We start from the raw sequence: 25339 nt of genomic DNA, 5'->3' as shown, positions 1-25339 counted from the left end.
ACTTCATCTGGCATAGCGCGTTCATCGCAACGCATTTATTCACCCCCACCCCCACACACAAGCAGGTAGAAGCATCCGTCATGAACATGAAAAACCGACTTCTTCGTCTGATGTATCCAGCTGCCTGACGGGCAGTTAGCCGTTGCACACAACCATTTCGCCGCCTGATAAGGGTCGCATCGTTTTCCTGTAAAGCCTGGGTCTTCAACAGCGATAAATGCAACCTTTATCGAAAGACTCTGTGCAGCTGCTATATATGTGTATTAACTCTTTTAGACGTGTTTCATGCCTACCTCTCATTTCTCATCTATTCGCTATTTATCGTGTCTTTGATGCTGTGCGTTTAGTCTGTGCTGCGGGTTTTCGTACTCCACCACCTCTGAGTGCATTCAAACCTGCCTTTTTTGATTTTAAACTTATTATTCCACAAGGGAGAAGTGTAGCAAAAACGCGCCGCTCTCCCTTTCTCTTTTTGTTTCTGTAAATGCTGAATCCGTAGCAGCAGGGAACGTCCTTTTTTAAACATCAACGAAAACTCTGCTGGCAGTTATACACCCACCTATCGCGACCTACATTATTTCCTTTGTCTGCTGTTGTGGTTGGACACACAACGCCGCATTTCAGCATCTTTCCTTTTTTCTTTTTTCGTGGCTTCTAACGAACGCTAGAGGGACTTAAAAAAAGCAAATGTCGGCCGACGACGATCTTGACGCACTTCTCGACGAGGCCATGGACATGGTCGACGAGCAGGAGCGCAAGCACGAGGAGGAGGTGCGCGTGCGGGACGCACGGTTGGAGGACGACCTCCAAAAAGCCCTCGACGAGTCCGCCGACGCCGGCGGGGCAGATGGGGACATGATGAAGATGTTCATGTCCATGCTAGGTAACTCAGATGGTAGCGGAGCCGACGGCGCGGCGCTAGATGGCTTCAAAAAGAACGTGATGGCGATGGTGTCATCCTTAGAAGGTGAGGAAGGCCTTGGAGAGGAGGACAAGGCTAACCTGGAGCGCGTGAGGGAGCTGATGCACGTGATGGAGGAGGAGGACATCGACAAGGCAAACGAGGTGTTGGAGCGAATGAAGAACGATGGCGCGTTGCCGGAGGGCGAGGGCGGTGAGGACGGCGAGGTCGGCGAGGCTTGTCTGCGTCTGCGTCTGCGTCTGCGTCTGCTGCTGCATCCGCTCCGTCCACTGCAGCTCCCGAGAGCTTTGGCCCCGTACCGGAGAACATTGCATCTGTGCTGCTCTCCGCGCTGATGAACCCCGAATTCGTGAAACCAATCACGATCATGCGCGACGCGTACGGGCCGTACATGGAGGACCACCGCGCCGAACTGTCGGAAAGTGACCGCGAGCGCTTCGGCCGCCAACGCGCCAAGGCGGAGGAAATTTGCACCTTTCTGGAAGTCCCCATCGCGGGTGAAGATGACCCGCGTTTGGTCCCGCTGCTCGAGCTGATGCACGAGTTCTCCGAGTTGGGCGAGCCACCGGCGAATCTTGCCGATTACGCCCCAAAGCGCACTGAGGCGAGCGCAGAAGAATAGGAACAAAAGAAGTAACGCGGCAATTGCGACGCTTCTCTTCCAGAGTGCATTTTGGTTTTTTTCCCCCTTCCCTCGCTGAGACCAGGACAGAAGTGGGGGAGACGGCAGAGGGTTTTCGCCTTCGTTTCACTTTCGTTCTCTCTAGGGACTTGTTGATACGGTCTCCGACTTGCTGACGCGTTAATACTTAACTCAAACTGAAAAGTAAAACGAGAACAAGCTACCTAAAAAAAAAAGAAAACCGTACTGGTGCCAGAAGTCAACGTGTCTCCTTGAAGATACTCCACCAACTCGTGGCTTCTTTTTCCTTTCTTGAAAAGCGATAATCGGTCAGAATTGACCGTGTCTGCTCGAAGCGAGCGGCCACATTATTGTACGTACATTTTTGAAGGCCTCTCTTTCTGCTTCATTTAAGACTCAAACCGAGAAGGAAGAATTCTTTTTCCGCTGTGCCCAGTTGGTATCGCAAAAGTACGATAGAGCTTTTCTCTCGTTATCTTACGATTTTTTTACCCCCCCCTTCCATTTTTACGTTCGCACTGCAGTTGATTCCCCACACAGGCACAGATGATGGCAATCAGCAAACAGGCCGAGGAGGGGAAAAGCGGCAGCAACCATTTGCCGTGGGTGGAGAAGTACCGCCCGAGTACGTTGGACAGCGTTGTTGCGCACGAGGACATCCTAAACACTCTGCGGCACCTCATGAACAGCGGCAACATGCCGCACCTTCTCCTCTACGGCCCTCCGGGTACCGGCAAGACGACGACCATCAAGGCGTGCGCCCACTACCTCTACGGCAAAGATCGCGTGCGGGCCAACGTGCTGGAGATGAACGCGTCTGACGATCGAGGCATCGACGTGGTACGTCAGCAAATTCGCGAGTTCTCGAGCACGTCTTCTATTTTTTCCATGATGGGCCCTTCATCAAGCAACGGGAACGGCAGCAGCACTGGCGGCCCGATAGTGAACTTCAAACTGGTGATACTCGACGAGGCGGATCAGATGTCGCACGACGCGCAGGCCGCGCTGCGCCGCGTCATTGAAAAGTACACCAAGAACGTGCGCTTCTGCATTCTGTGCAACCACATCAACAAAGTGATCCCCGCCCTGCAGTCCCGCTGCACTCGTTTTCGCTTTGCGCCCGTCAAGAAGTCCGCAATGATGCCGCGGCTGAAGTACGTGGCGGAGCAGGAAGACGTCCGCTACACCACGGAGGGCCTCGCGGCGGCGTTCCGGCTCAGCCACGGCGATCTTCGCCGCTGCCTCAACACGATGCAGTCCTCCGCACTCTCCGCGAGTGAAATCACCGAAGAGTCCGTCTACCGCGTCACGGGCAACCCGACGCCTGGTGAGGTGACGGCGATTGTGGCGGACATGCTGTCGGGCGACTTTGCGACGAGCTGGGCGAAGGTGGAGGCGGCTGTGATGCAGAAGGGAATATCGATGGCGGACTTAGCGCGCGATATTCATCCGATCATGATGGCGATGGATCTTCCGCAAGACTGCAAGTGCTTCTTGGTGATGAAGCTGTCGGACATAGAGTACTACGCCGCAGGCGGCGCGCGGGAGTCCACGGGGCTGGGTGGGCTCTTGGGAGCGTTTCAGCTGGTGAAGGAGGCGGTGACGCAGCGTAAGCCCATCAAGGAAGTTGCGGGAGACTGCGTCAGCTAAGGAGAAGTGGAGAAGACCAAGAATTGTGTTGCGCTCTCGCTGTGCTTTGCGGTTTTCCTTGGTGAAGCAATGCCGAGAAAAGGAAAGGCACGAAGACGCACGTTCGCCGCTGGAAGCTTCTTATGACGAACGTATGAATGTGGGTATTCGCTTGTTACGTTGAAGCTTCATTTTCTCTTCTGCAGCGGTGTGCCGCTAAAGAGGAAGGTGAGAGGAACAAGAGTGGGCACCTGCATACATTAACAAAAGCATAGAATTGCGGTGAAGACAAAAATACATCACTTACAAAACTCGTGTGACTCGCGGAGGCAACATTTCATAGGTTGCTTGCAACGGGAACGCGAGGAAAGACTAGAAACATGGCCGTAGCTAAAGGGAAAAAAGAAAGAGCATTTGATCGCTTTTTTCCCCTTGGTGAAGCGTTGGCTTGTTATTATTATTAATGCATCTCTTGTTCCCTTGTTGTTTCCTTAACAACGATACAATGATGCTTCTTCGACGTTATTGCCTCAGAGCGTTCTCTAAGAAAGCTGTACTTTTTTCTCTCTTGCGTCTTGCGTCATCTGTTTTTTCCTTTATGATATTAATAAACACCTGCTTCGTTCTTGTCGTTGACGCATCTTTTGCTGACACGTGCCACCTATTCAAGCGCGTGCATTCGATCAAACTTTACTTGGCGGTGCACCTGCCTCCAGTCGACAATACCACTTAAAAAAGAAAAAAAACATTTTCTAGACGCACCCCAAACGGGAGAGAGATAAAAGGTGCTCTTTTCAACTCTACTGTGCATTTCCTTGATAGAACTCCTTCCTCGGTCGCCTGCCGAGCAGCGTACTTCAGTCTGTTGATGCCAGATACGTGCATACGAGAAGGAATTGACTCATAGACGCACATTTACATTCGGCGGACATCCGATTGGACATCTGGCATACCAAGCAAAAAAAAAACCCGAAGCAACAACGTAAACAGCAAGTAGATGTCCAGCAGCGACGATGACTGGAAGCCACAGATGCGCCCGGCCGGTCTAAACGCGGGCACCGGACAAAGCGCCATGATGGACGCACGCCGTCGAGCCCTGCAGCAGCAGCGAGAAGCTCAGCAACGGCAGCAGCCATCGCAGCCACGACCCGCCACGGCCGGCCGTCGCGAATTCGCGTCCCCCACGACGGTGGTGCCGGCCATAAGGGAGAGCGAGTTGCCGAACTTCCTCACCGGCTTCGACGACGGCGGTGCGGAGACCGGAGCGTCGGCACCGGTGCGCTCTCCCACGCAGCTGACGCGGATTTTTCCCGCCGCGCCAGCGCCATCGTCGTCTGCGTCCGCCGCCCTCTCCGCACCGCTGCCGCCGACGCACGAGGCAACCGCAGAGGAGCTGCAGCGTCAGATTGCGGCCAAGAAGAAGCTGCTGCAGTCTACTAGAGAACGTGAAGCTGCTCTCGTTGAGAAGTGGCGTGTGACAAAGGCGCTGAAGCAAGCTGAGGTGGAACAGCTCAACGGAAAAATACGCCGTGTGTGGGCCGCTATCGAGGACGAGAAGAGCGCCGCCGAGACGACAATACGCGAGGCACAAGATCAACACGAGACAGAACTGCGAGACGCACGGCGCAGAGTGGAGCAGGAGGTTAAGGCAGAGTACGACGCGAAGATGGCGGAGGCGCAGAAGCAGCTGAGCAGCGCCAAGGCAGAGGAGGAGCGTCTGCGACAGCTGCTGGGGGACAAGGGTGACTCTGCAGCTACCAAGGACGCAGTGAACATCGCTTTAACGGCCGCGATCACCGCCGTCATGCACAAACTCGATGATGTGTTTCAATCAGAGGCAGAGGACGGACTACGCATGGAGGTGTGGAAGTCGGAGCTGCAGGCATCTGTCCAGCGCGAAATCCACACTTCGTTCGCGGTGGGGGTCGAGAGCGAAACGCAGGCGGAGCGTGACGAGTACGAGCGCTTCTTTGGCGAGATGCTGGCCTTCTGGCGCTCCGCCGAAGACCAAGAGCGTGAGCGGCTGCTCAAGATGGACGAGTCGTTGCTGACCGACCTGCAGTCCATGGCACAGCAGGACCTGCGGCGCCTGCAAGACGAGGAGCTGGGCATGGAGCGCGTCTACGTCGAGTCACGCGAGGCGTGGGCAATGGAGCACCAAAAACTGCTTCAGCGGGAGCTCGATGGCGCCCTGCAACGGCGAGAGACTGAGCTGCAGGAGCAGCGTAAGCAGCGCCACGACCTGCACGTGGAGCGTCTGCGCGACGCCGATGCGCGACATCAAGATGTCATGGCGCAAGAGGAGGCGCTGCACCAGCAGAAAATGGAGCAGCTCCGCGCCTTCTTCAGCCGCGAAGAAAACCTGCGAGCGGAGCAGCAGCGTATCGAGTCCGCTGCACAGGAAAGTGTCGTTCAGTCAGCCAACGTGCTGCGGGGCGTTATGGCGTCCACCGAAGAAACCGTCGCGGCGGTGAAGTCCTACGAGCAGGCCGTGGAAGAGGCGCGGCGACAAGTGGAGGTTGAGCGTGCGCAATACTTCAAGGAGCAGGAAAGCCTTCTGGAAAATCTGCAGAGTTTAGCCGCCACGCAGTGCAGCAACACGGATGCGGAGCGCAAGGCTCTGGAGGACTGCGCGGGGCAGCTGCGCCTCACCTCGCAGACGATGGAGCGCCACCTCCAGGATGAAGCGGCGTGGCTGGCCCAGCAGGAGGCCACCGACAAGCACAGCCGAGACGAGTGGGGGCGCGAGTATCGGCGGTGGCAGCAGCTCGTTGAGCAGGAGCGCCACGCAGCGGAGGAACGCTTCCACGAGGCCCTCACCGGTCTCCAGCAGAGCACCCAGCTGTTGGAGGCGGAGGAACGAGACGTCGCCGTGGAGCGCGCCGCACTGCAGCGCACCTTTGCCGATCTGGAGGCGGCTGCGCAGCACGAAGTGGAAGCCCTCCAGCGGCGTGCGGCCGACGTGCAGAGTCGGTCCGTCGCGATGGCGGACGCGCAAACGCGCCTGTCCCATCAGAAGGACGCGACGGCAGCAGCGAAGAAGAGTCTGACGCAGGCCCAGCAGCGGCTCGAGGAGGAGAGGGCGGACTTGCGCGAGGATGAGGCGCGGCTGCGCGACATGATCGAGGCTCTGCGCAAGGCGCGATCGCGTGCGACGCTGCACCAGCAGAGAACGGAGCTACTTCAAAGTGGGGAGGCGCAACAACAGCAGCTGCTGCAGCAACGAATGCGCCAGCTTAATCAGCGCACTGTGACGGCGCAGTACGAACAAGAGGAGGGTAATTTTACCGAAGCTGACGGCCTCAGCAGAGGCGTGCGAGATATGGTGGGTGATGGAGGCCGGTTCGGCAGCAAAGGAGCGCAACCGCCACCACCACCACCTCCATTATCCTCCTCATCACAGAATGCAGGTGCGGGCAGATCTGCCAACACCGCCGACGCTGCTGGGAGTGCCGCTACGGTCATGAAAAAGCGACGGCATCGCAGCGATCCAAACCGACTACCCAACAAGCTATTTCGCGAGCTAAATGACCAGCTGAATCACCTTGTATCTGGCGGAGGGGGAGGAGGGAATGACGGCGGCGGAGAAGCCTTCGTACCGACGATGCGATGGACAGACCCTGCCTACCCCTCCATTGCGCTCCACCCTCATCACCAGCGTGACCAAGCTGCGAGTCAGCGCAAGAGCCACCGTCTGCGCAATGTTCCTTCACCTGCCAATGACCTGCCCCCGCCCCTCTCCGCTTCACCGCAGTCGGCGCGCCGTGAACGGCGAGTACGGCCACAGCTGACTCCCTCTCCAACTCCGCAGCAACAGCAACAGCAGAGACAGCAACGCGCCGAGGAGCCCGCACGTCACGTCGATCCGTCCTCGCTGCCCCTAACGTCGGAGAGCTCGCCGTCCTTCTCGCTGCACGGAGACAACGATTGGTCCCCCAGCGCCAACACCTTTACAAATTTGGTGGACTTTTCCGACGTCGACACGACGACGCAGTCGATGCGGTAAGACGTTTGAAGGTGAAAGCAACTATATTTCAAGAGCGAGGCTTCCCAACGAAGATTTCATTTCTTGGCATTTTTTTGACTTTTAGAAAGTTGCTGCTCTTTTTAAATCGCGTTACATGGATGCGTTTAAAGAGAAGGTGACTGCTGTCGAGACGAACAATTCATTGCGAGTAGACGATTAGACTCCCTCCCCCCCCCCCTCCAGAACAAAACAAATAACCACCAAAAACGTATGAAACCCAAAGGTCACGAAAGCTTTCACAACTGTGGCAAACATCTGTTGTACTCGCGTGCCCTTCTGTCGCTTTGTGCAGTGTTGAGGTGGCACTCTTCAAAGATAGGTCTTTTATTTGCATCTTTTTTTTCTGGCTTTTGCATCATCCGTAACTATTCCAACTCTTCTTCCTTTTTGACTCCTCCCTCTTACCGCTCAACTCCGGAAGTATTGGTATGATCGGCGCTCTCACTACTTACATATGACGTCCCGGAACAGTTTCTTGAAGTGCGTTGCCGAAGATAATCCGAGTGGCGTTTCTTATTTGAAAAGTGGCTTCTTTTCAGGCGTTAGAAATTGCGTGCTGCTGCTGAAGCCCGTTGCGAATGTGTAACATTCATATGATGATCTACAAACTTCGTAGGGTAAAATCTGACTCCGACCCTGACGTTATTGAAGTGTTCCATTGAAATCCACGGTGGTGTCTGCACATTCAAAAAGTGTGACAGGCTACTTTGGTGTTGTCTGACTGCGGTTCTCATTGCCCTGAGAGGTAACGGAGGTGACGGTTGTACTCTCGTTTTCGGTTCTGTGTCTCGTTCTCGGTAGCTGCTCGCCATGCAAAGGTCTCTTGGTGAAACGGCCACTTTCTTGGACGCTGAAAAGAGTAGAGGGAAGAACAGATAAGAATGATGATCTACAAACTTCGTAGGGTAAAATCTGAATCCGACCCTGACGTTATTGAAGTGTTACATTGAAATCCGCGGTGGTGTCTGCACATTCAAAAAGTGTGACAGGCTACTTTGGTGTTGTCTGACTGCTGTTTTGCTTGACAGAAAAAGGATAGATTGAGGCTCTAGAACACGGTTTAAAGTCTCGGCACAGGCGTTGGGAGTTTTCGTTTACGCATTTGATCGTTTGCCACTCGCTTCTTTTCTCCCTCTCTCCTGCCTTCACCTGCCATTCCTGGGAAGCGGGGTGAAGGCTCGGGTTTAAAAGGACCTTTTTTGAGATGCATCTTTCATGGTGCTCGCAAACAAGAAAGCATTAAAAAACACACTCATGTCCCCTAACGAAGCGTTGCCACCAACAAACCTTTACCTCCGCTGCTGCTCTGTTGCTTTAGCTTTTCCTAATGTCCATCTATGTGTCTTATTTGCTCTGCGTTGCGGCGTCGATTCAGACACCGCTCTCTTTCACATCGACTCCCTCCACTCCTTTTTTTTTTCAGAATGAACTGTTCTTTCCCATCCTTTTTGCGTTCTCTCTCTTCCTCCTTCTTCCCTCTTCTCCCGCTTCTTCTGCGTGATACGACGATGATGCCCTCACCGCAAGCTCTTTAAAAGCCAGCACCTTATCAATTCTACCTTTACTAACGTGTTTTTTTTTTCTCTCCACGTCCCTCTTCTCTCACTTTTCTGTCTCATACTTCTAACGAAACAGTTACAAAGTCATCCCCATCATGTCCGCCCATCAGCACTTGGTCTCTGACTTTAAGGCCGGCTCCGGCTCGTGGCTGCCGCAGGCGCAGGGCTTCGACACCCTGCAGGTGCACGGCGGCGTGCGTCCCGACCCCGTCACGGGCTCCATCCTGACCCCCATCTACCAGGCGACGACCTTTGTGCAGGAGTCCATTGAGAAGTACCAGGCCAAGGGCTACTCCTACACCCGCTCTGCCAACCCGACCGTCACCGCACTGGAGCAGAAGCTGTGCTCGCTGGAGAACGGCGACTACTGCACTGCCTTCGCGACCGGCATGGCAGCCACGACGACGGCCATCTCCACCGTCATGAGCGCTGGCGACCACGCCATTGTGACGGACTGCAGCTACGGCGGCACGAACCGCGCCTGCCGCGTCTTCTTCAGCCGTCTCGGCATGGAGTTCTCCTTCGTCGACATGCGCGACCCCAAGAACGTCGAGGCGGCCATCAAGCCCAACACGAAGCTCGTCATCAGCGAGACGCCCGCCAACCCCACCCTGACCCTCATCGACATCCCCGCCGTGTCGGCCATCTGCAAGGCGAAGGGCCTCGTGCACATGTGCGACAACACCTTCGCCACGGCCCTCATCATGCGCCCCCTCGACCTCGGTGCCGACATCACGCTCATCAGCACGACCAAGTACATCGACGGTCACGACATGACCGTCGGCGGCGCCCTCGTTACAAAGAGCAAGGAGCTGGACGACCGGCTGCGCCTGACTCAGAACATCCTCGGCAACTCTATGAGCCCGCAGGTGGCCTTCCTGCAGCTGCAGACCGTCAAGACGATGTCACTGCGTGTGGCGAAGCAGAGCCACAACGCCCAGCAGGTCGCCGAGTTCCTCGAGACGCACCCGGCGGTGGACCGCGTCGTCTACCCCGGCCTCAAGTCCCACCCGCAGAAGGAGCTCGCGGACCGCCAGCACCGCAACAACCTGCACGGCGGCATGCTGTGGTTCGAGGTCAAGGGCGGCACGGAGGCTGGCCGCCGTCTGATGGACACGGTGCCCCGCCCGTGGTCCCTGTGCGAGAACCTCGGCGCCGCGGAGAGCATCATCACCTGCCCCTCCGTCATGACGCACGCGAACATGACCAGCGAAGACCGCATGAAGGTCGGCATCACCGACGGCTTCGTGCGCATCAGCTGCGGTATCGAGGACGGTAATGACCTCGTCGCGGCCCTCAAGGTTGCCCTGGATGCCCTCGCGAAGTGAAGCAGCGTCAGGCGCAGGGGGTGCGACCGGGAAGAACAGAAGCAGGAGAAAGCTTCCCGCTCGAGAAGCGCTAATCGGAACAAGGAGAACGAGAGGGGGAGGGAGACACGAATGCGGGAGTCGTGATGGAGCTCCTCTTCACCTTTTTCACTCACGATTGGACTTGTTATTATTATCATTTTTCTCTTTTATTTATTTATTATTACTGTTTTCAAATCCTGTTTCTTTGAAGGGTTTCTCCTCTGGTATCATTGACTTCCTATTTAACTTGGTCTCTTCATCTATAATCTTCCGTTTTGTTGTTTATCTTTACCATCCTTGCGCGGCTTCGACGCGTGGTCTCTTTTTTGTTTGATTGTTCCTTGTGTACCCGTCTAAGCGCTCTGCGAATTGCGATGGTCTGCTTTGCAGAATTATTAAAAGAAGGCTTTGACCGTAAGGGTGGCCTGTCTAACTAACCAAAGGCAACGGGAAAAAAAAATGAGTGAAGACGACGAGCAATGAGCGTAGCTTATGAGATGAAAGAAAACTTTTGCCGACAACATCACGACGTAGTCCGTCTTTGTTGTGGGTGCGGGTCTGCCTTTCTAAGGTTTAATGTGACGGTAACGCAGCAGAAAAACGCTCAGGCATTATTTTTTTCTGGTCAGGGTACGAGTCGGAGAAGAATAATAATAAAAAGGACTGTCGATGTGCGACCAAAAGCGGAAATAATAGAAGGTGCGCAGGGCATGGAAGAGGGAGAGAGTGAGATGAAGAACGGAAGCCGTCAAAAAAATAAAAGAAAATGGGAAACATCAATAATTGGCAAACGGCCGAAAAGTAATTTAGCAAGAAAAACGTATGCAACGAGCTCTGCGTCTGGCGGCTATGTAGTTCACACCTACTCCTCGTGTGCGAGAGAACAAACGATTACGTTTTCAGGGCTTGCACGCCGATTGGTTCACCGGCACTTCCGTTGTGCGTGGCGCGGACAGCTCTGCGCGGGTCAACGAAGGAAAAAGAGCGAAAACGACGGAACAGGTAATCTTTCTGTCGAGAGCTACTTTGCTGGACACACCGCGATCCAACGCTAATGTGCTGACGACCTTCAAAATGCCAAAAATGATTGCGACTCTCCTTTTGTTTCTCCAAGCTGTGTGTGGCAACGATCCTCTCTCTTTTCTACAAATCAGCTCTTCTCCATCTCTGATTTTTTTCTCTTCGTTGTTTGCTTCTCAAGCCACCGATTCATTAAAAGTGAAAGCAGAAGGAGTTAGAAAGCGTTTCACGCACGGAGAATCATGCCTCGAGGAAGATCGCTCTCGGCGAAGAGTAAAGGCTCCAAGAGAAGTGCCTTGCCTCCCCCACCACCGCCGGTGATTTTGCGCGTGAACACCGTAAAGGAACTCGAGCGAGAAGTCCTTACTCATGCTGGTGCAGCCCTGGTGGTGGTCGTCAGTCCACTGACACCGTCCACCACAGACGCGATGATTGCGGCACTGGAGCAGCTCAACAGCAGCCGCCCTCAACTCCTAGCAGAGATGCACTTCGTCGTCGTCTACGCGCTGCAGGCGACGAAGGAAGTGTGTGAAGCGCTGGCCGTGTCTTCGCTACCATTTGTGCGCTGTTACGCCTACGGCGACGTGGTGAGCGAGTTCTCCGGCGACAACACGGAGAAGATGGCGCTGCTAGCAAAGCTGGCCGCAACGGCAGCTGCACAGAAGGCGGCGCTGCTGGCGGAGAAGGAAAAGCAGCGTCACGCTGAGGCTGAGGCTGCTGCCGCTGCGGCGATGGATGGAGCGGCGCCGGTTGCTACTGGGGTATGAGCAACGGCCTGTTCGCAGCGCATTTAGGAGGATATAATTCCAGCTGTCTCTATGATTTCCGATGTAAACTACCGTTACCACTGATCAGTAATGCTCCGTGGTTTGCACGAAAAGGCAAAGATGTCCCAATCTTTTGTTTGTATCTTGTTCTTGCTGTTGACGATGCTCTGCGTTGAACGGCTAAAAACTCAGAAAGAAGTAAAAAACAAATAAATGCACGACGGTGCTTTGCGGCAATAAAGCAATGAGAAAGCGTTTCCCGTCACGTCTGCTCACCGGCTTGATCCAGTGTTGACGACGGCGTGCTCCGTCTTTGTCAGCCGTTGTCTTTCCTGGTGTAGACCCGTCTCATTCTCGTGCTGCGCGGTGCTTCTTTTACCCTGTCTGCTCCCCTGCCTCTACTTGTGTCCATCCTCCGCCTGCCTGGTGCGAAGAGTATCCCCCTTTATCTTGAACCCTGGTGCGTGGGCTTGTTTCGCCAAGCCCCAGCGACCTCCTCCTGCGTGGCTGTATTTGTGCGCGTCGTGGATAGAAGTCGTGACGGCTTTTTTTTTCCCTTTGCCGTTTTTCTTTACATACCAAAAGAAAAGTGCAGAATCGCAGCAGAACCCGTCCGTTTTTTTTTTTGAATCCTTTGGAAAGGCGTCGTTGACTGCGGGACGTCACAATTATTTGGGAGAAGAGGAGATTGAAGAAGCGTTCTTCAACGGGACTCGGGTTCCATTCCGTCAAGAGTCGCCCTTCTTTTGCACCCACCCGCGCCCAGCAATTCCACACTGCAATAAATACAGCAACAAACGACGACCAACCACCACCCCCACCACCCCAAACCAAGAACAAGAACATAAGCTGGTTCGAAAAATCCTCTTCATCTGCTGTTATTACTATTTGTTTTTTTTTATGTATTCTGGTTAGTACTACTACTCATTCTCATTTGGCTCCTACGCGTTGCCGTGCAGACGCAAGGCCTCCTCACGCACTTGTTGAAGTTTGGTTGACACCCCTTCCACAGAGCAAGAGGAAAGGAATTATTGCTTGCATCGACGGTACCATCAATTTGTGGCTGCTTGGAAGCAACGAGGCCGACAGCACGATTAATTACCTCAGAGAAACGATAGGTAAGTTTTTTCCTGTGTGGGTGTACCCTTTACCACACCATAGGCTGGTAAGTTCAACGTACGAAGGCAACGGACAGCAAAGAAATACACTGGTTTCGCGCTCCGCCGGCCTTTCCCTATTTCTCTTCCTCCGTCTTCAGTGCGGAGGCCTGCTTCTTCTCAAAGGCACCGGCATAATCTCTCGCTCGCCGTGCGGTAGGACGGGAAACGACAAGGGCGGCTCTTTACCGGATAAGGAGTGCTATTTCCGCCCACTTCTTCTCTTTCCTCCTCAATCCCTCTCCGCCAACTCAAGCAGCATAATGAGTGTGAAAAACACCTTCGGCACGCAGGCGGCGAAGACGCTGTGCGCGAACCTGTACGCGACATGGCTCTCCGAGGAGGCCAACGTGGAGCGCATCCGCGAGGCCATGAACTCCATCATCGCCCTCTCCGCCGCGAAGGCGAACGTCGACGCCGCCATCGTCAACGGTGTGGCTAAAGCCGGAACAGCCAACGACAAGCGGACGAAGGTGGTCGAAGTGGGCAGCAGCGGCAGCAGCGCGAACAATGGCAGCCCGACCACCACCAATGGCGCCCAGCACAAGGACCCTGCCGCCGGGCTCTCCACGAGCGCCGCCCTCTCCCTCGACCCCGACCTCGAACGCGCCCACTCGCCACAGCCGTCGGTGCCGTCGTCAACAAAGTTCACCGAGGACGGCAGCAGCCCGAACGCGTCCTCGACCTCTCCCGGTTCCGCGGGGCGGCTCCCCGGCGTGGTGGACGAACTCGACTACCCGCACCGGGCCGGCTCGCCCGTCATCGCGCCTGGGTCGCCGCAGCCGAAGCCGGTGGTGGACCCGAGCGCCCCGCTGCCGCACGTCGCCTCCGGCACCACCTCCCCGCACGCCGTGCATTCCCTCGGCAGCCCGCGCCTAGACACGACGCTGAACGCGGCGATGGTCTCGGGCGACCTCGCACCGCCGCCGCTGGACATGACGCAGAGTCTGAGCGCGACGATGCGGGAGTCCTCGACGCGGTTTGTGCACACCTCCGGCGCCTTCGCCACGACGCCGCCCAGCAACGTCAAACAGGCCTCCCTCAACGACATCCCATGCTTCTACTCGAAGAAGGAATCACGTGGACTAGCGGTGGAGGCGGACACCGAGGAGGTGCAGGAGCTGAACCGACTGCTGGAGAAGAACGACCCCGTCAAGAAGACGGTGTGGGTGTTCGGCGATATTAGCTCCAAGGTGTTCAAGGTGCCAATTTGGTACAAGGAGGCCCTCTTCAAAGACATCGCCACCCGTAGCGGACTGGACGCCGCGGTCGTGGACAGCCTCACGGCTGCGCAGATCCGCACCGTCTACAAGGACGTCTACGCCCCTCTCTCTGTCAGTCGCCGTCTGTACGAGTTGATTTGCACCCACCCCAAGAAGGAGTTTATTACGCTGTCTGACTTGGAGTCGATGGGCAAGTACCTCGTCGCAGCCCACCCCGGCCTACAGTTTCTGCAGCAGCCGGAGTTCCAGGAGTATTACTGGCACACGGTGGCGGTGCGGATTATGTACACCTTAGAGCGTCAGCAGTGCGGCCGCATTTACTGGCGCGACTTCGATCGCAGCGACCTGCCGGAGAGGATGATGGAGCTGGACGCGAAGGATGTGAACCTTGTGCTAGACTACTTCTCGTACGAGCATTTCTACGTCCTCTACTGCAAGTTCTGGGAGCTGGACACCGATCGCGATCTCCTGGTCGGCTACGAGGACCTCTGCAACTACGGCCAGGGCTCCGTCGTGACCGGCGTAATCAAGCGCGTGGTGGAGGGTTACGGACGACCCTTGTCCTCCGGCGTGCCGGGCAAGCTCGACTTTGAGGACTTTGTGTACTTCTGCTTATCCGAGGAAGACAAAAACTCCGAGCCCGCGGTGCTCTATTGGTTTAAGGTGTTGGACGTCGACGAAGACGGCTTGCTGAGCGGCTACGAGATGATGACGTATTTTGAGGAGAATCAGCAGCGTTTCTTGGAGTTCTCCGACTCGCCTGATGGCGACATCTCCTACGAGGACACGATGTGCCAGATGTTAGACATGATTGGCTTCGACCGAGTCAAAACGCGAAAGTGTGGCGTGACCTTGGGTGACCTGCGCTCCTGTCCGTCGCCGGCCAACTTCTTTAATATGATCTTCAACGCGTCGAAGTTTATGCTGTTTGAGCACCGCGACCCCTTTGGGGAGCACCAGATGCGCATGCGGCCGGAGAAGACGGATTGGGATCGGTTTGCGCGTGCCGAGTATGACCGCATGGCCGCAGAAGCGCAATAGGCGACTTCATCGATGGTGCCTATTCTTAGCGCAGGGGGTAGCGCTTCTTTTTTTTTGTTGTTGATGGCGTTTTTTTTTTTGCCCTGGCCACTCTCTGTTGTGATTCTGCTATCTTTAGAGCGGGCTCGCCGTTTCAATGCCGGGGACCGTTTTCCCCCACGTCGAGCTCAACAAAGTTGCGCGATACTTTTCTTTGCTCTCCTGTCCCCTGCTGTGAAGGTCGTTTTCCATTGTGAAGGAGACAGGTGTTCTGTTGGTTTTATCCTCGTTGCTTTGCGTATTTGCTGACTTGTGTGTGTGTGCGTGTTTGTATACATGGGGCATTCGTTTGTTTGATATTTGGTTTGTATGAACTGTACTCTCACTGTTCTCAATCCCCAGACCTTCGGGGTTCATTTGCTAAATGGTCGCTGCGTTGTGGAAGTTGTGTGAATTTCTATCGATTCGAGGACGTCACTTCTTCTTTCGTCCTTTATATTTCCTTCCATCTTCTCTCTCCTTTTTTGTATTGGTTCGGTGACAGCTTAGACTACATTGATGATGTGTTTTCTTGAACATTTTTATCATTTATTATTTCTGATTCCACTTCGTCTTCGATGGCTCGTCGTTTTTTTTTTCTCGCACAACGGCCCTTCCCTCTGTATAAATGGTAGAGTTGCTGCCTTAGAGTGCACAAATCAAAAACAAAATCATAATCATAATCATAACGACAATTATAGCGATGTTGAACTGTCATGCCCTAGCAACAGAAGAAAGTACCCGGGACGGTGTTGACTTCGACGCACATACAAGCCCGCGTTGATCGACTTATTTTGCACCACCACACACTCTCTCGGTGGTACTTGAGTTGGGGGGAGTGGGAGCTGCTAGCGCCGTTCCTCTTTTGTTTTTGCTCTCTCTCTCGTCTTCTCCGACGTGCAAAAATAGTGACGAGATGACGGTGTTGAGATGCTTTTGCACACGAAAAATGAAGGCGAAAACCGGTTGGTAATTGCTACAACGGTGCAGCATCATTTTAAGAGCAACGGCCAATACGGGATCAGTACTCTCAGCACACAACTCTTCTCATCTCTGTTGTTTTTGTTTCTTTCTCCCCCTCCTCCCTCTCTCACACTTCCTTTTGATGCCTTTTCCCAATTTCTCAACAACGCCGTTATTTGTACGCTCTTCTTCTTTTCAAATATCTTCGGCTTAAATCGCTTTCGTCATACCTTTGCAACGACGACAACGTAATGGAGCAGCTTCACCTTCTTTGTGCTCTCTTTTTAAAAAATACGCTTTCCGTTTCACTCTTCCTTCTCTTTCCCATCATCAGCGCCGCGTCACGTCTTCTCCTTCAGCGACCGTGTGCGCACACATCAACACTAAAAATTAAGAGAAAAGAGATCAATCAACACAGTTGAAGCACACGCTCCTTTTTTTTTGTCTCTATACCGTCACTTTGCTAAAAGTGAGTTTGCTGCTCGTGCCCTTCTCGCATGGGTGTACGCGGACCTCACACTTAAACGTGGATCTATTGCTGATTGCACCAGATCGGTTCAAATCCACCTCCTTTCTTTCTCTATTCCTTGGAGTCACTGTGGAGGTGGTGGTGAAGATCTTCGATACACGTATCCTGCGGCAGTTGTGCGCACATCAGAAACAAAAACCCAAACTCAGTAATATATATATATATATACACGTAAATGCCAAACGACTGTGATTTGCTTTTTTATCAGCAATAGCGCAAGAAACACTACACGATATATATAAAGAGAAGATTAAGTACGTGGTTTATTTTTCTTCTTAATTCTCACGCAAACATCGTATTCACTTTTCTCTTACAATCTGTTTCCTTACGCACATTTTGGCTTTCGTCTTCTCGGTCGTCTTCTAGACAACAGCACGATCTGTGGAAGAAAAGAGGAGCAAACAACAAAAAAAAGGTGAAAAGGAACACAACTGCGGCTTCAAAACGCACGCAAACAGGTCTAGACCGAACAGGGGCGACAGTTGTTCTCCAATATTATTTCCATTGTAATATTTACTCTTCACAGGGAAGCTGACGCACGTTCGACTTAATCAAAAAAAGAAAAAGAAAGAAAATTCAACAACAACAAAAGAGACCACCACTTTTTGACTCATTGAACTCTTATTCGCACTTTTATCACATCTTTTTCAAATCTTTTCTTTTGCTCTTGAACTAAAAGCTACCGAAATAACTTAAAAACTAATTCATCAACGACACATTGAAGGAGTGAAATGAAGACAACTCAGGATTTAAACCAATGCGGCCTCGACTCCCTCGAGCTGAAGGCCTTGAGTGTGCCCTCTTCCCTACGCTTCCTGCTTGGTATCGAATATGACGTTGTGCTGTGTGTAAATGAAGTCGGCACCCGTCGCCCTTTCCGTCTGCACTTCCCCGTTTTTGCAACGACCTTTCGCAAGCTGCTGACGCTCTGCGCCACGCGCTTCGGCCTCGATTGCGCGCATGACGAGTCCGAGTCGGTGCTGAGCGGGACGGCGGTGATGCCACTGCTGCGCTACGCTGACTATCTCCCCGGAGCCCTCCATGTGAAGGAGATACTGGAGTGTCTGCAGGTGGAACCAGCGGCCAAAGCGAAGAGGTGGCAGCCCCTCGCGTCCCCCTCGTCGTCTTCTTCGCCGACCGGGGGTGCGGCGGGGTCGGAGGACAGCGTTGCGGCGTCGACCAACAGCAGCTACACGAACGAGTTTGAGGCGAGCTTTATCGACTACTCGGAGTTCGCATCCGACAGCTCGCTTGACGACGTGCACGGCCTGGGCTTCTACTTAATGCTAGATTACGGCTTAAGCCTCGCCACACACAGTCATCTGGTCGGCATTCGCTTCCACAAGGATTGGGACGCCAAGGAGGCATTGCGAGAGTTCCAGGAGTTTAGCGGTTGGGAGTCGTTCGACCTCCGCTTTTCGGATGAGCAGCGCCGTCAAGAAGGGGGCGTGATTGTGATGCCGTCGTCGCAGGACGCGTGCGACCTCCTTGAGAAGTACGAGGACGAGGACTCCGACGACGAGGGCGACCTGCTTCCGTTTATTCTACGCCCTGTGTCTCCGCTGGTGTCGGTGCCCTCACTCGAGGATTCGGCGCTGCGCAAGCTGCGGGATCAGCACTGGGCCGAGGTGGAGAAGCACTGGTCCCACCTGCCCTGCACGCTCAACACGGTCGTGGTGTTCAACCTCTACGACGGTGCGACGCTGCCCGACATCCTCGCCTTCTTCGAGCCGCTGGCGATTGTGACCTCGGAGTTTGTCGAGGACGACTCCCCGTCGCACCGCCGCCGGGCCTTCCTCACCTTTGCGAGCCTCGAGGCGACCCGCAAGGCACTGGACGTGGATGGGAAGAACACACGTGGGTGCACGCTTCGGGTGCAAGTGTCACCGCCGTACATCTCGGCCTCTCGTCGCGGTCACGAGGTGAAGTTGGAGCGAGCAGCACCAGCAGGCAGCTCGCCGAAGCTTTCCGTAGCCAACAACAACCCCAACGCCGTTAAGGGGTGTGTGGCCTCTGCGCCTCTCAGCTCCAGCCCGTCGACGCGTGTTGCCACGGACAACGCGGCGCATGCGAAGCATAGCGGTGCAGGTGCTCATGGAGGCGCTTTGGAGAAGCCCGGAGAGGCGAACAAGGCGCCGCCGCACCCGCGCGTTACCTCCGCTACGTCTGCACCCGCAACGGGTGCTACTGCAACGGCTGCGTCCGTCAGCGTCCTGTCGTCCGCGGCTCTCCCCGCGACGGCCACCGCCGCAACAACTGGGATCACCACCGCTCTCCCCCCTCACCACTCTTCCCCTTCCCCGACCCTCACCCGCCCAGTCAACGCGTCAGCGGCCATCGCCGGTGCCATCGCCGCCCGTGCCCAGGCGGCGGCAGCAGCGACGATGGCCGCAGCGGAAGCCGCGGGAGGAACCATCGGTCCCTCCCTCTCCACCTTGTCTTCCACCCCCATCGCCCTCCCGCACGTGCGGCCCCTGCAAACACTGAGCACGACACGAACGAGAGCATCGGGTCAGCCGGGTCGTCGCACGGCGCGTCACACATGAACGCCTCGGCGAAGGAGTTTGTGCCGCACTTCCAGCTCAGTGCGACCTCGCCGGAGTACCACCCCACGCCTGCGCCGACGGTGGATGTGCTTTACGGCCTGAACGGACTGCCGGTGTCTCCCAACGACGGCTCCATCGTCGCGGCGGCGTGTATGCTTCCACCGCACTCCGCCTCGCTGCCGCCACCGCCGCCGGCGTACGGGAATGTGGTAAGCCCACTCGGCGACTACCGCCCCGCGCCGCGCTCGACGCAGCTGCTGCACATGGGCGGGGCACAGAACCTGCCGGCCTACGCGCTGCCTCCGCCGTACCTGCCGGGGGAGGATGAGATGGAGGAAGGCCTGCCTCCGCCGCCTCCGCCACCGCCGCCGCCGCCACCACCTCCCTATTAAGCGAGAAAGAGAGCGATGGAAACGGACGGCTTACGAACGCGTCAGCGCTTCTCTTGCCCTTGACGGCGCTCTCGAAGAGTCAAACCGTTGACTGGTTCTCTCGCTTTTCTTTTGTACGTTTTGGTTGTATGGGCCCCGGAGAAAGGCTTTTGTTCTCCGTGAGTGTGTGAGGCCCTTTTTTTTTCTCCTGTTTGTTTCTTACTGTGTAGTGGCTATGAGGCTACTGTTGTGTGGCCTTACCGAAATGGATTTGGTTTTTGTTTTAAATCTAATCATCTGGTGTTCTCTGTCGCACTCAATATTTAATATCTGTGAGGGTTGTGAAAGAAAGTGTTGTTCGTCCTTTTGCATTCTGTAGGCGTGCTTGCCTCACCATGATGAGGAACCGCAGCGGCGAACGTCGTTGCACGGTACCTCCTTCTTTTTTTGTTGTTGTTTTTGGTTGGCAAAGTCGCATGTTAGAATGGTGGATGTAATTTTTGCGCTCTGCACCGTGTGCATTTTGAATCTGAATATCTCTTCTCGGAGTGTGAATACATGCAATTTTTTTTTCTTCTGGTGCTCAGCTTTCAAAATGGAAGAGACCATTTTTTTTTTCTTCTTCGCCTGGTATTTGTTTTTTTGTGTGTAACGGAGCAACATAAGTTGCTGTTTCTCGTCTTCAAGTTGTCGCTCACTTCCACAGATCCAAAAAAAAATGGGGGTGGTGCACTACCTTTTGGTGCCGGAGGAAAAAGGCTGATCTACGGACGGCCGCGGTCGCAACGACGTGCACTCGGTGAAGCTCAACGTTCTGCTTCGTGCAACAGTAAGCAACCCACACTAAGAAAAAAGAAGCCAGCGGAAACAAACTTGCAGAAAGTAGTACCGCTACGTCGTATTAGCAATGGCGCCATCGGCGTTGAAAAGTTTACCTTTCTCTTCCTATAGTCGGATGGGCGCCTGACGCTGCTTCGCTCTAACTTCTTCATTTTCCCTAGTGTACTGTCCTCTACCTCCTCTACCTTTTCGTTTTGACGTTAAACGGTTAACGGACCCCTTTTCTGGGACTCAGTAAGTGGAACAACTTGACTAGTTTCTTTTTTGCACGTGGTGCCCCTTCCCTTTGACTGTTTCTCGTCCGTCTAATTGAAGCGCCATTTGCGCGCGTCTCTTCTTGTTCTTGTGTGTGTAAATAAAGAAAACACCCTTTCAATAAACAGCTAGTAGGGGTTACAGTGCCCCAACAAGCGGGAGAGAAGGAGGAGACTTGTTTTGCGTGTGCGTGTGTGATTTGCCGTGTCAACTAGCTGCCCACTGGATTACACCGAAACCGGGTGACTTCAGAGGTGTAGTTGGTTGGGTATTTTGTTTTGTTGTTCTTCTGCAGAGTCGCGTCCAGGCCGCTCTTCTTTCGGACATTATTCACTTTCCCCTTCTCTCATTGCAGGGACACTCGCCACCTTTGCGCCAGCGATCACACACAGACACACACAAGCCGAAGAAGTGAACCGCGTCGTACCAACCTAGTGTCGATTTCCACGTTTGTCTCTCCCCCGGGTTTTCCTTTATCTTTGCGTGTGTGCTAGCCATACGGACATTTCCTGTACAAGCTAGATCCCTTTCCTTTAAAGTAGAAAAAAACAGAAAAGAAGACACGATAGGCATGCCGGCTCAGTCTAGCTCGGCGTACCCGTACCCTTCGCAGCGCGTCATTGTGCTGCGACACGGAGAGCGCCGAGACAACCGCCACGATGCACCGCCGGAGTCGGACCCTCCGCTCACCGCAGAGGGCGTGGCGGAAATTAAGAACACGGCCGCCCGCCTCAGGCATTACCTGGGGAAGGAGCGGGCACGTGCGGCGGTGCTCGTTGTCTCGCCCTTCCTCCGCACCGTGCAGACGGCGGAGTCGCTGCAGCACCACGGCGTCGGCGCCGATCACGCGATGGTGGTGGACAACACGCTGTGTGAGGTGTTTGGCCCCAGTCGGATTAAGACGAGTCGGGCGCCGCAGCTGCAGGGCCTACAGACGTCGCGTGCGGTGGGCGGGCTGCCGATGTGGGGCGAGTCGCTCGAGACGGCGACGGAGCGTTATGTGGCCAATTTTCTGCGTAACGGTGACGAATACGGCGGGCCGCTCGCAGGCGGCGCAGACCCGAACCCGTTTTCCAGCGCGCGGACGGAGTCGCAGACGTCGTCGAGTCTTGTCTGTCCGCCTGCCGTGACACGCCGCTTCAACGGCGGCGGTGGTCAAGCCGATAGGCGTTGGCACACGGTGACCACGCCTGCCTCTCCAGATCCGGCGGTGCTGAGTAGTCTCGAGGATTGCACGCCACCTGATACAATTCTCGTCACGCACGGCGACGCCATCAGCGCGGTGCTCTCTCACTTCTACCCCGCGCGCGTCGTGTATGAGGCGGACTTTCTGTCGTTTATCATTATGCGCCGCTACGGCGTCGGCAATCACGTCTACCACCTTGATGAGTCGGTTGGTGTGAGCTGGTTTGTAGACGGCATCGACGGTGAACCGCCAGATCCCATCTTGCACGCACTGGAGATGGAGCGGGAGGCGGCGGCGGCAGCAGCCAACAAGAAAACGAGTACCAGCAACAGTTCAGCAAACGGAGCGGACGATGGTGGTGTTGATGAGGACGACCTTGAGAACGACGACGACGAAGGCGAGGCCCTTGACGAAGACGATGACGAAGGGGAGGCGCCAGCACAGCCAGCCAGCTTCGCAGGGAGCCGCATGCGGTCGTGGGCATCGCGACTGCCCGCGCGACGCTTCCAACCTCGCGTGAGGCCGAACGCAATCGTGGAGGCGACGACTGTTCAAGCAGCAGCACTGCCCCCAACGCAGGTCCACGTGCCTGTTCTGACACACCCGCATTTGTATGCTGGCCGCAGTCGACTCAACGCAACCTCCAGCAGCGGCAGCAACGACGGCGTCGACGCACACACGCCTTCTCGGCATTACCCAAAAGCTGGCGAGGACTGTGAAAGGATCCGTTTGCCCAGCGGAACACCCGCGCAGTCTTCGAGCATCCCAGTCGTGACAGCGATGAATGATGACACAAATCACCGTCGCGGGCAGAGTGGCAGAAGCAGCAGCTTCCCAGCTGGCATCCCAAGTAGTGGTGGAGCGAAGGAAAGGGACAGCGACAACCAAGGGGGAGGGGGGAAGGATGAGAAAAGCCTTCAGCGTGATACCCGCCCTGCGCAGCCGCCAAACATCGCCGCTCCGTACGCGACAGAGAGCGACGACCACCTAAAATGGGACGACGGAACGAAGGCGGATGTCTTTCTGGGCAGCGTGAGCAGCTGCTGTGGCCTCACCGCCGACCCAAGCACAAATTCAAGGGTGAAGTCGCAGGCCGACTCGGCCCGGCACTTATCATCCCCGGCCACGCGGGAGAAGGCGGCGATTGCTGCACTCGCGTCACCGGAGACGCGTGAGGATAGCCCGGCACCACGGGCCGCCAACCCTATCGCCTCTGCGGCATCGTCCTCACCGACGACGGTCATCAACACTCCCACCACTACCACCACCACTACAGGTGCTGCATCGGGGAAGCGCGCAGCGCCACGCTGCAGCGGCGTGGCCGCCCCGCCATCGATGCCGCCTGGTAAGAGGTGCATGGCGCACAGCATCTATGGCGCTACTCCAACTCCGCTCTTCGGCACGACTAGCTTCGCGGACAGCATCACGTCCATGCACCCTTGCATCTCCGCTACCTCTGCCATGTCCGCTACCTCAGAGGGGGAGCACGGCAACGGTCACGTGGCGGCAGTGAGCCTCGCCAGTCCCATTCACCGACGCAACGCGTTAGGCGACGCAGCCCGCATTTCACTCTTCATGCGTGCCCTGTGTCTGCCGCTCGTTGTCATCGTTCCCATCGCCCTGCACGGGCAGCTGTCGCTGGTGTGGTTCTGCGTGCTGGCAACGGTGTGGGAAGTTGTGTTTGCTGCGGTGCTGGACCTCTCGTGCCGCACGAACAACTTGTACTACCTCCGTATTCGCCGAGCTGTGGAGCAGCTTCGACCTAGTCCGGTGACGGATGTGTCGTTAGTGGCACAGGCGTTGAACACACGCGGATCAGCCGATCGCACGGCGGCGGCGGCGGACACGGCAGCACCAGCGAGTGCGGCTCACGAGGACGAGACGGACGAAATTACTATTTACCACTTCCCAGACTCCGTCCCCAATGATGGGCGATATGCGAGTTCGACGATGCGGCCGGCGAGTCATCCCAATGTGGGCGACGATGGTGCATCTCAACGTGCTTCGCCGCGGAACAGCAGAAGTACCTTCGACGTGGCTGTGTTGTGTGCCCGCCACGTGGTCGCGACGGCGGCTAAGTTGCTCGCACTTTATCTGCTGGGCTTCGTCGGTGGCGTCGTGAGTGGCGGCGGTCATCTTGCGCAGGCCTGGACCGGAGTGGGACTGCTCTTCAGCACGCCGACAGGTCTTATCCTCACAATGACTTACGGCTGCGTGAACGTCGTTCGTGGTGTATGGGATGAGACGCGGATAAACGCTCTACTGGATCACCGATGAGAGAGGTCCGCACACGCCGCTATGATGGGGCGCATCGCACAACCCCCCAATCGCGTCACCAACCCAAGGCAGTCGCGTTGTAGAGTTGATCGCTTCCGATCAAATATGAAGGAAAACTCAAAACGAACAAATAATAATTAGTTTCTATGTAACGTACGTGGAATCTCTCTCACGCGTCTTGGTGACAGTTGCCTTCTTTCACGATGTTTGTGGACGAAACACGAGTTGCGCTGCTGTGTGGCCCCGGCCCCATGAGCTCCTCTTTCTCAGTTGCGATCCTTCGTGCTTCACATGTGTGTGTGTGTGGGCCATTTGTTGGTTTGTTTTTGCGTCTCCTTTTGCGGTGAAAAGAGGTTATCTATTATTGTCACACAGCTTTTTATCTTATTTTTTGTAGTTAAACCGTTGCTTACGTGTGCTTGCTGGTCCACGAAACCGTCTATCCTTCTTTTTTTTTCTTTTGCGCTCATTTTGCTCATCTATTTATATTCACCTGTCTTCCTTGCGTTTCTTTCTTTCGCTCTTGTTTTCCCCTTCTCCTGTTAGTGTATGCCAATGCGCATGGATGTGCTGGCGCTGTACGTGAAGAGCGCTTCCTCTTCCCCTCCTTTTTTTTTGTAAATCTCGCCTCGAAGAGCGCAACCAGTTGCGGAAACTCTATTCAAACGTCTCTGGACCAGCTCTCGTTCAGGATGTCGTTGATTTGTTGCGTCATTTCATTTCTTTCTTTTTCCAATTCTAGTCCTCCCTATGCGCGCGTTGCGTCACAGTTATCTGGATGCCTTGCTTTGCCTTCCTTTTGCGTTCGTCTCACATTTTTTCTCTTGTTCAAGTATGTTGTGGGAAAGGGAGAGAGGAAGAGGGGGAGAGAGGACGTGCGCTTGCCTTTGCGCCTATCCCTCTCTCGCCACCCATTTTGCTCGTAGTTGTGTTTCTCCCATTGAAAGTGCCGGGTGAGTGTTGTGCTCTCCTGCGTGAGCGCACATGCGAACCGCACACAGGAACGAAAGAGGAGAA

The 25339-nt window shown here is 55.2% G+C and overlaps 9 protein-coding genes across 16 annotated transcripts; all 9 read left to right on the top strand.

Moving 5' to 3' along the window:
- Window positions 1–346: 346 nt before the first annotated feature.
- ABB37_00561 (hypothetical protein) lies at window positions 347–1257 on the top strand (the record flags this gene model as incomplete). The annotated part of the gene is made up of 1 exon (XM_015796801.1): window positions 347–1257. The coding sequence occupies exon 1, from the start codon at window positions 688–690 to the stop codon at window positions 1255–1257; it is 570 nt and encodes a 189-aa protein (XP_015664809.1). The 5' UTR covers window positions 347–687.
- A 32-nt stretch (window positions 1258–1289) lies between these two features.
- ABB37_00560 (Peroxin 19) lies at window positions 1290–1544 on the top strand (the record flags this gene model as incomplete). The annotated part of the gene is made up of 1 exon (XM_015796800.1): window positions 1290–1544. The coding sequence occupies one exon, from the start codon at window positions 1290–1292 to the stop codon at window positions 1542–1544; it is 255 nt and encodes an 84-aa protein (XP_015664808.1).
- Window positions 1545–2088: 544 nt separating this feature from the next.
- Window positions 2089–3215, top strand: ABB37_00559 (putative replication factor C subunit 3; the record flags this gene model as incomplete). 2 transcript variants are annotated; one of them, XM_015796799.1, is made up of 1 exon in its annotated part: window positions 2089–3215. In XM_015796799.1, exon 1 carries the CDS (start codon window positions 2112–2114, stop codon window positions 3213–3215), a length of 1104 nt encoding a protein of 367 aa, XP_015664807.1. In that variant the 5' UTR covers window positions 2089–2111. The 2 variants fall into 2 exon arrangements, with proteins under 2 accessions (XP_015664807.1, XP_015664806.1); XM_015796798.1 differs by having other exon boundaries at window positions 2105–3215.
- A 976-nt stretch (window positions 3216–4191) lies between these two features.
- On the top strand, window positions 4192–7200 carry ABB37_00558 (hypothetical protein; the record flags this gene model as incomplete). Its single annotated transcript, XM_015796797.1, has 1 exon — window positions 4192–7200. One exon carries the CDS (start codon window positions 4192–4194, stop codon window positions 7198–7200), a length of 3009 nt encoding a protein of 1002 aa, XP_015664805.1.
- A 1547-nt stretch (window positions 7201–8747) lies between these two features.
- On the top strand, window positions 8748–10108 carry ABB37_00557 (putative cystathione gamma lyase; the record flags this gene model as incomplete). 4 transcript variants are annotated; one of them, XM_015796796.1, is made up of 1 exon in its annotated part: window positions 8748–10108. In XM_015796796.1, exon 1 carries the CDS (start codon window positions 8876–8878, stop codon window positions 10106–10108), a length of 1233 nt encoding a protein of 410 aa, XP_015664804.1. In that variant the 5' UTR covers window positions 8748–8875. The 4 variants fall into 4 exon arrangements, with proteins under 4 accessions (XP_015664804.1, XP_015664803.1, XP_015664802.1 ...); XM_015796795.1 differs by having other exon boundaries at window positions 8759–10108; XM_015796794.1 differs by having other exon boundaries at window positions 8763–10108.
- A 1221-nt stretch (window positions 10109–11329) lies between these two features.
- On the top strand, window positions 11330–11916 carry ABB37_00556 (hypothetical protein; the record flags this gene model as incomplete). The annotated part of the gene is made up of 1 exon (XM_015796792.1): window positions 11330–11916. Exon 1 carries the CDS (start codon window positions 11392–11394, stop codon window positions 11914–11916), a length of 525 nt encoding a protein of 174 aa, XP_015664800.1. The 5' UTR covers window positions 11330–11391.
- A 433-nt stretch (window positions 11917–12349) lies between these two features.
- Window positions 12350–15337, top strand: ABB37_00555 (hypothetical protein; the record flags this gene model as incomplete). Of its 2 annotated transcripts, none has more annotated exons than XM_015796791.1 (1): window positions 12350–15337. In XM_015796791.1, the coding sequence occupies exon 1, from the start codon at window positions 13337–13339 to the stop codon at window positions 15335–15337; it is 2001 nt and encodes a 666-aa protein (XP_015664799.1). In that variant the 5' UTR covers window positions 12350–13336. The 2 variants fall into 2 exon arrangements, with proteins under 2 accessions (XP_015664799.1, XP_015664798.1); XM_015796790.1 differs by having other exon boundaries at window positions 13329–15337.
- Window positions 15338–16574: 1237 nt separating this feature from the next.
- On the top strand, window positions 16575–19393 carry ABB37_00554 (hypothetical protein; the record flags this gene model as incomplete). Of its 3 annotated transcripts, none has more annotated exons than XM_015796789.1 (1): window positions 16575–19393. In XM_015796789.1, exon 1 carries the CDS (start codon window positions 17579–17581, stop codon window positions 19391–19393), a length of 1815 nt encoding a protein of 604 aa, XP_015664797.1. In that variant the 5' UTR covers window positions 16575–17578. The 3 variants fall into 3 exon arrangements, with proteins under 3 accessions (XP_015664797.1, XP_015664796.1, XP_015664795.1); XM_015796788.1 differs by having other exon boundaries at window positions 16578–19393; XM_015796787.1 differs by having other exon boundaries at window positions 17526–19393.
- Window positions 19394–20838: 1445 nt separating this feature from the next.
- On the top strand, window positions 20839–24322 carry ABB37_00553 (hypothetical protein; the record flags this gene model as incomplete). Its single annotated transcript, XM_015796786.1, has 1 exon — window positions 20839–24322. Exon 1 carries the CDS (start codon window positions 21431–21433, stop codon window positions 24320–24322), a length of 2892 nt encoding a protein of 963 aa, XP_015664794.1. The 5' UTR covers window positions 20839–21430.
- Window positions 24323–25339: the final 1017 nt, after the last annotated feature.

Source organism: Leptomonas pyrrhocoris (assembly GCF_001293395.1).
Source record: "Leptomonas pyrrhocoris isolate H10 chromosome Unknown, whole genome shotgun sequence".
Lineage (NCBI taxonomy): Eukaryota > Euglenozoa > Kinetoplastea > Trypanosomatida > Trypanosomatidae > Leptomonas > Leptomonas pyrrhocoris.
This window is presented reverse-complemented; position numbering and strand designations above follow the sequence as displayed.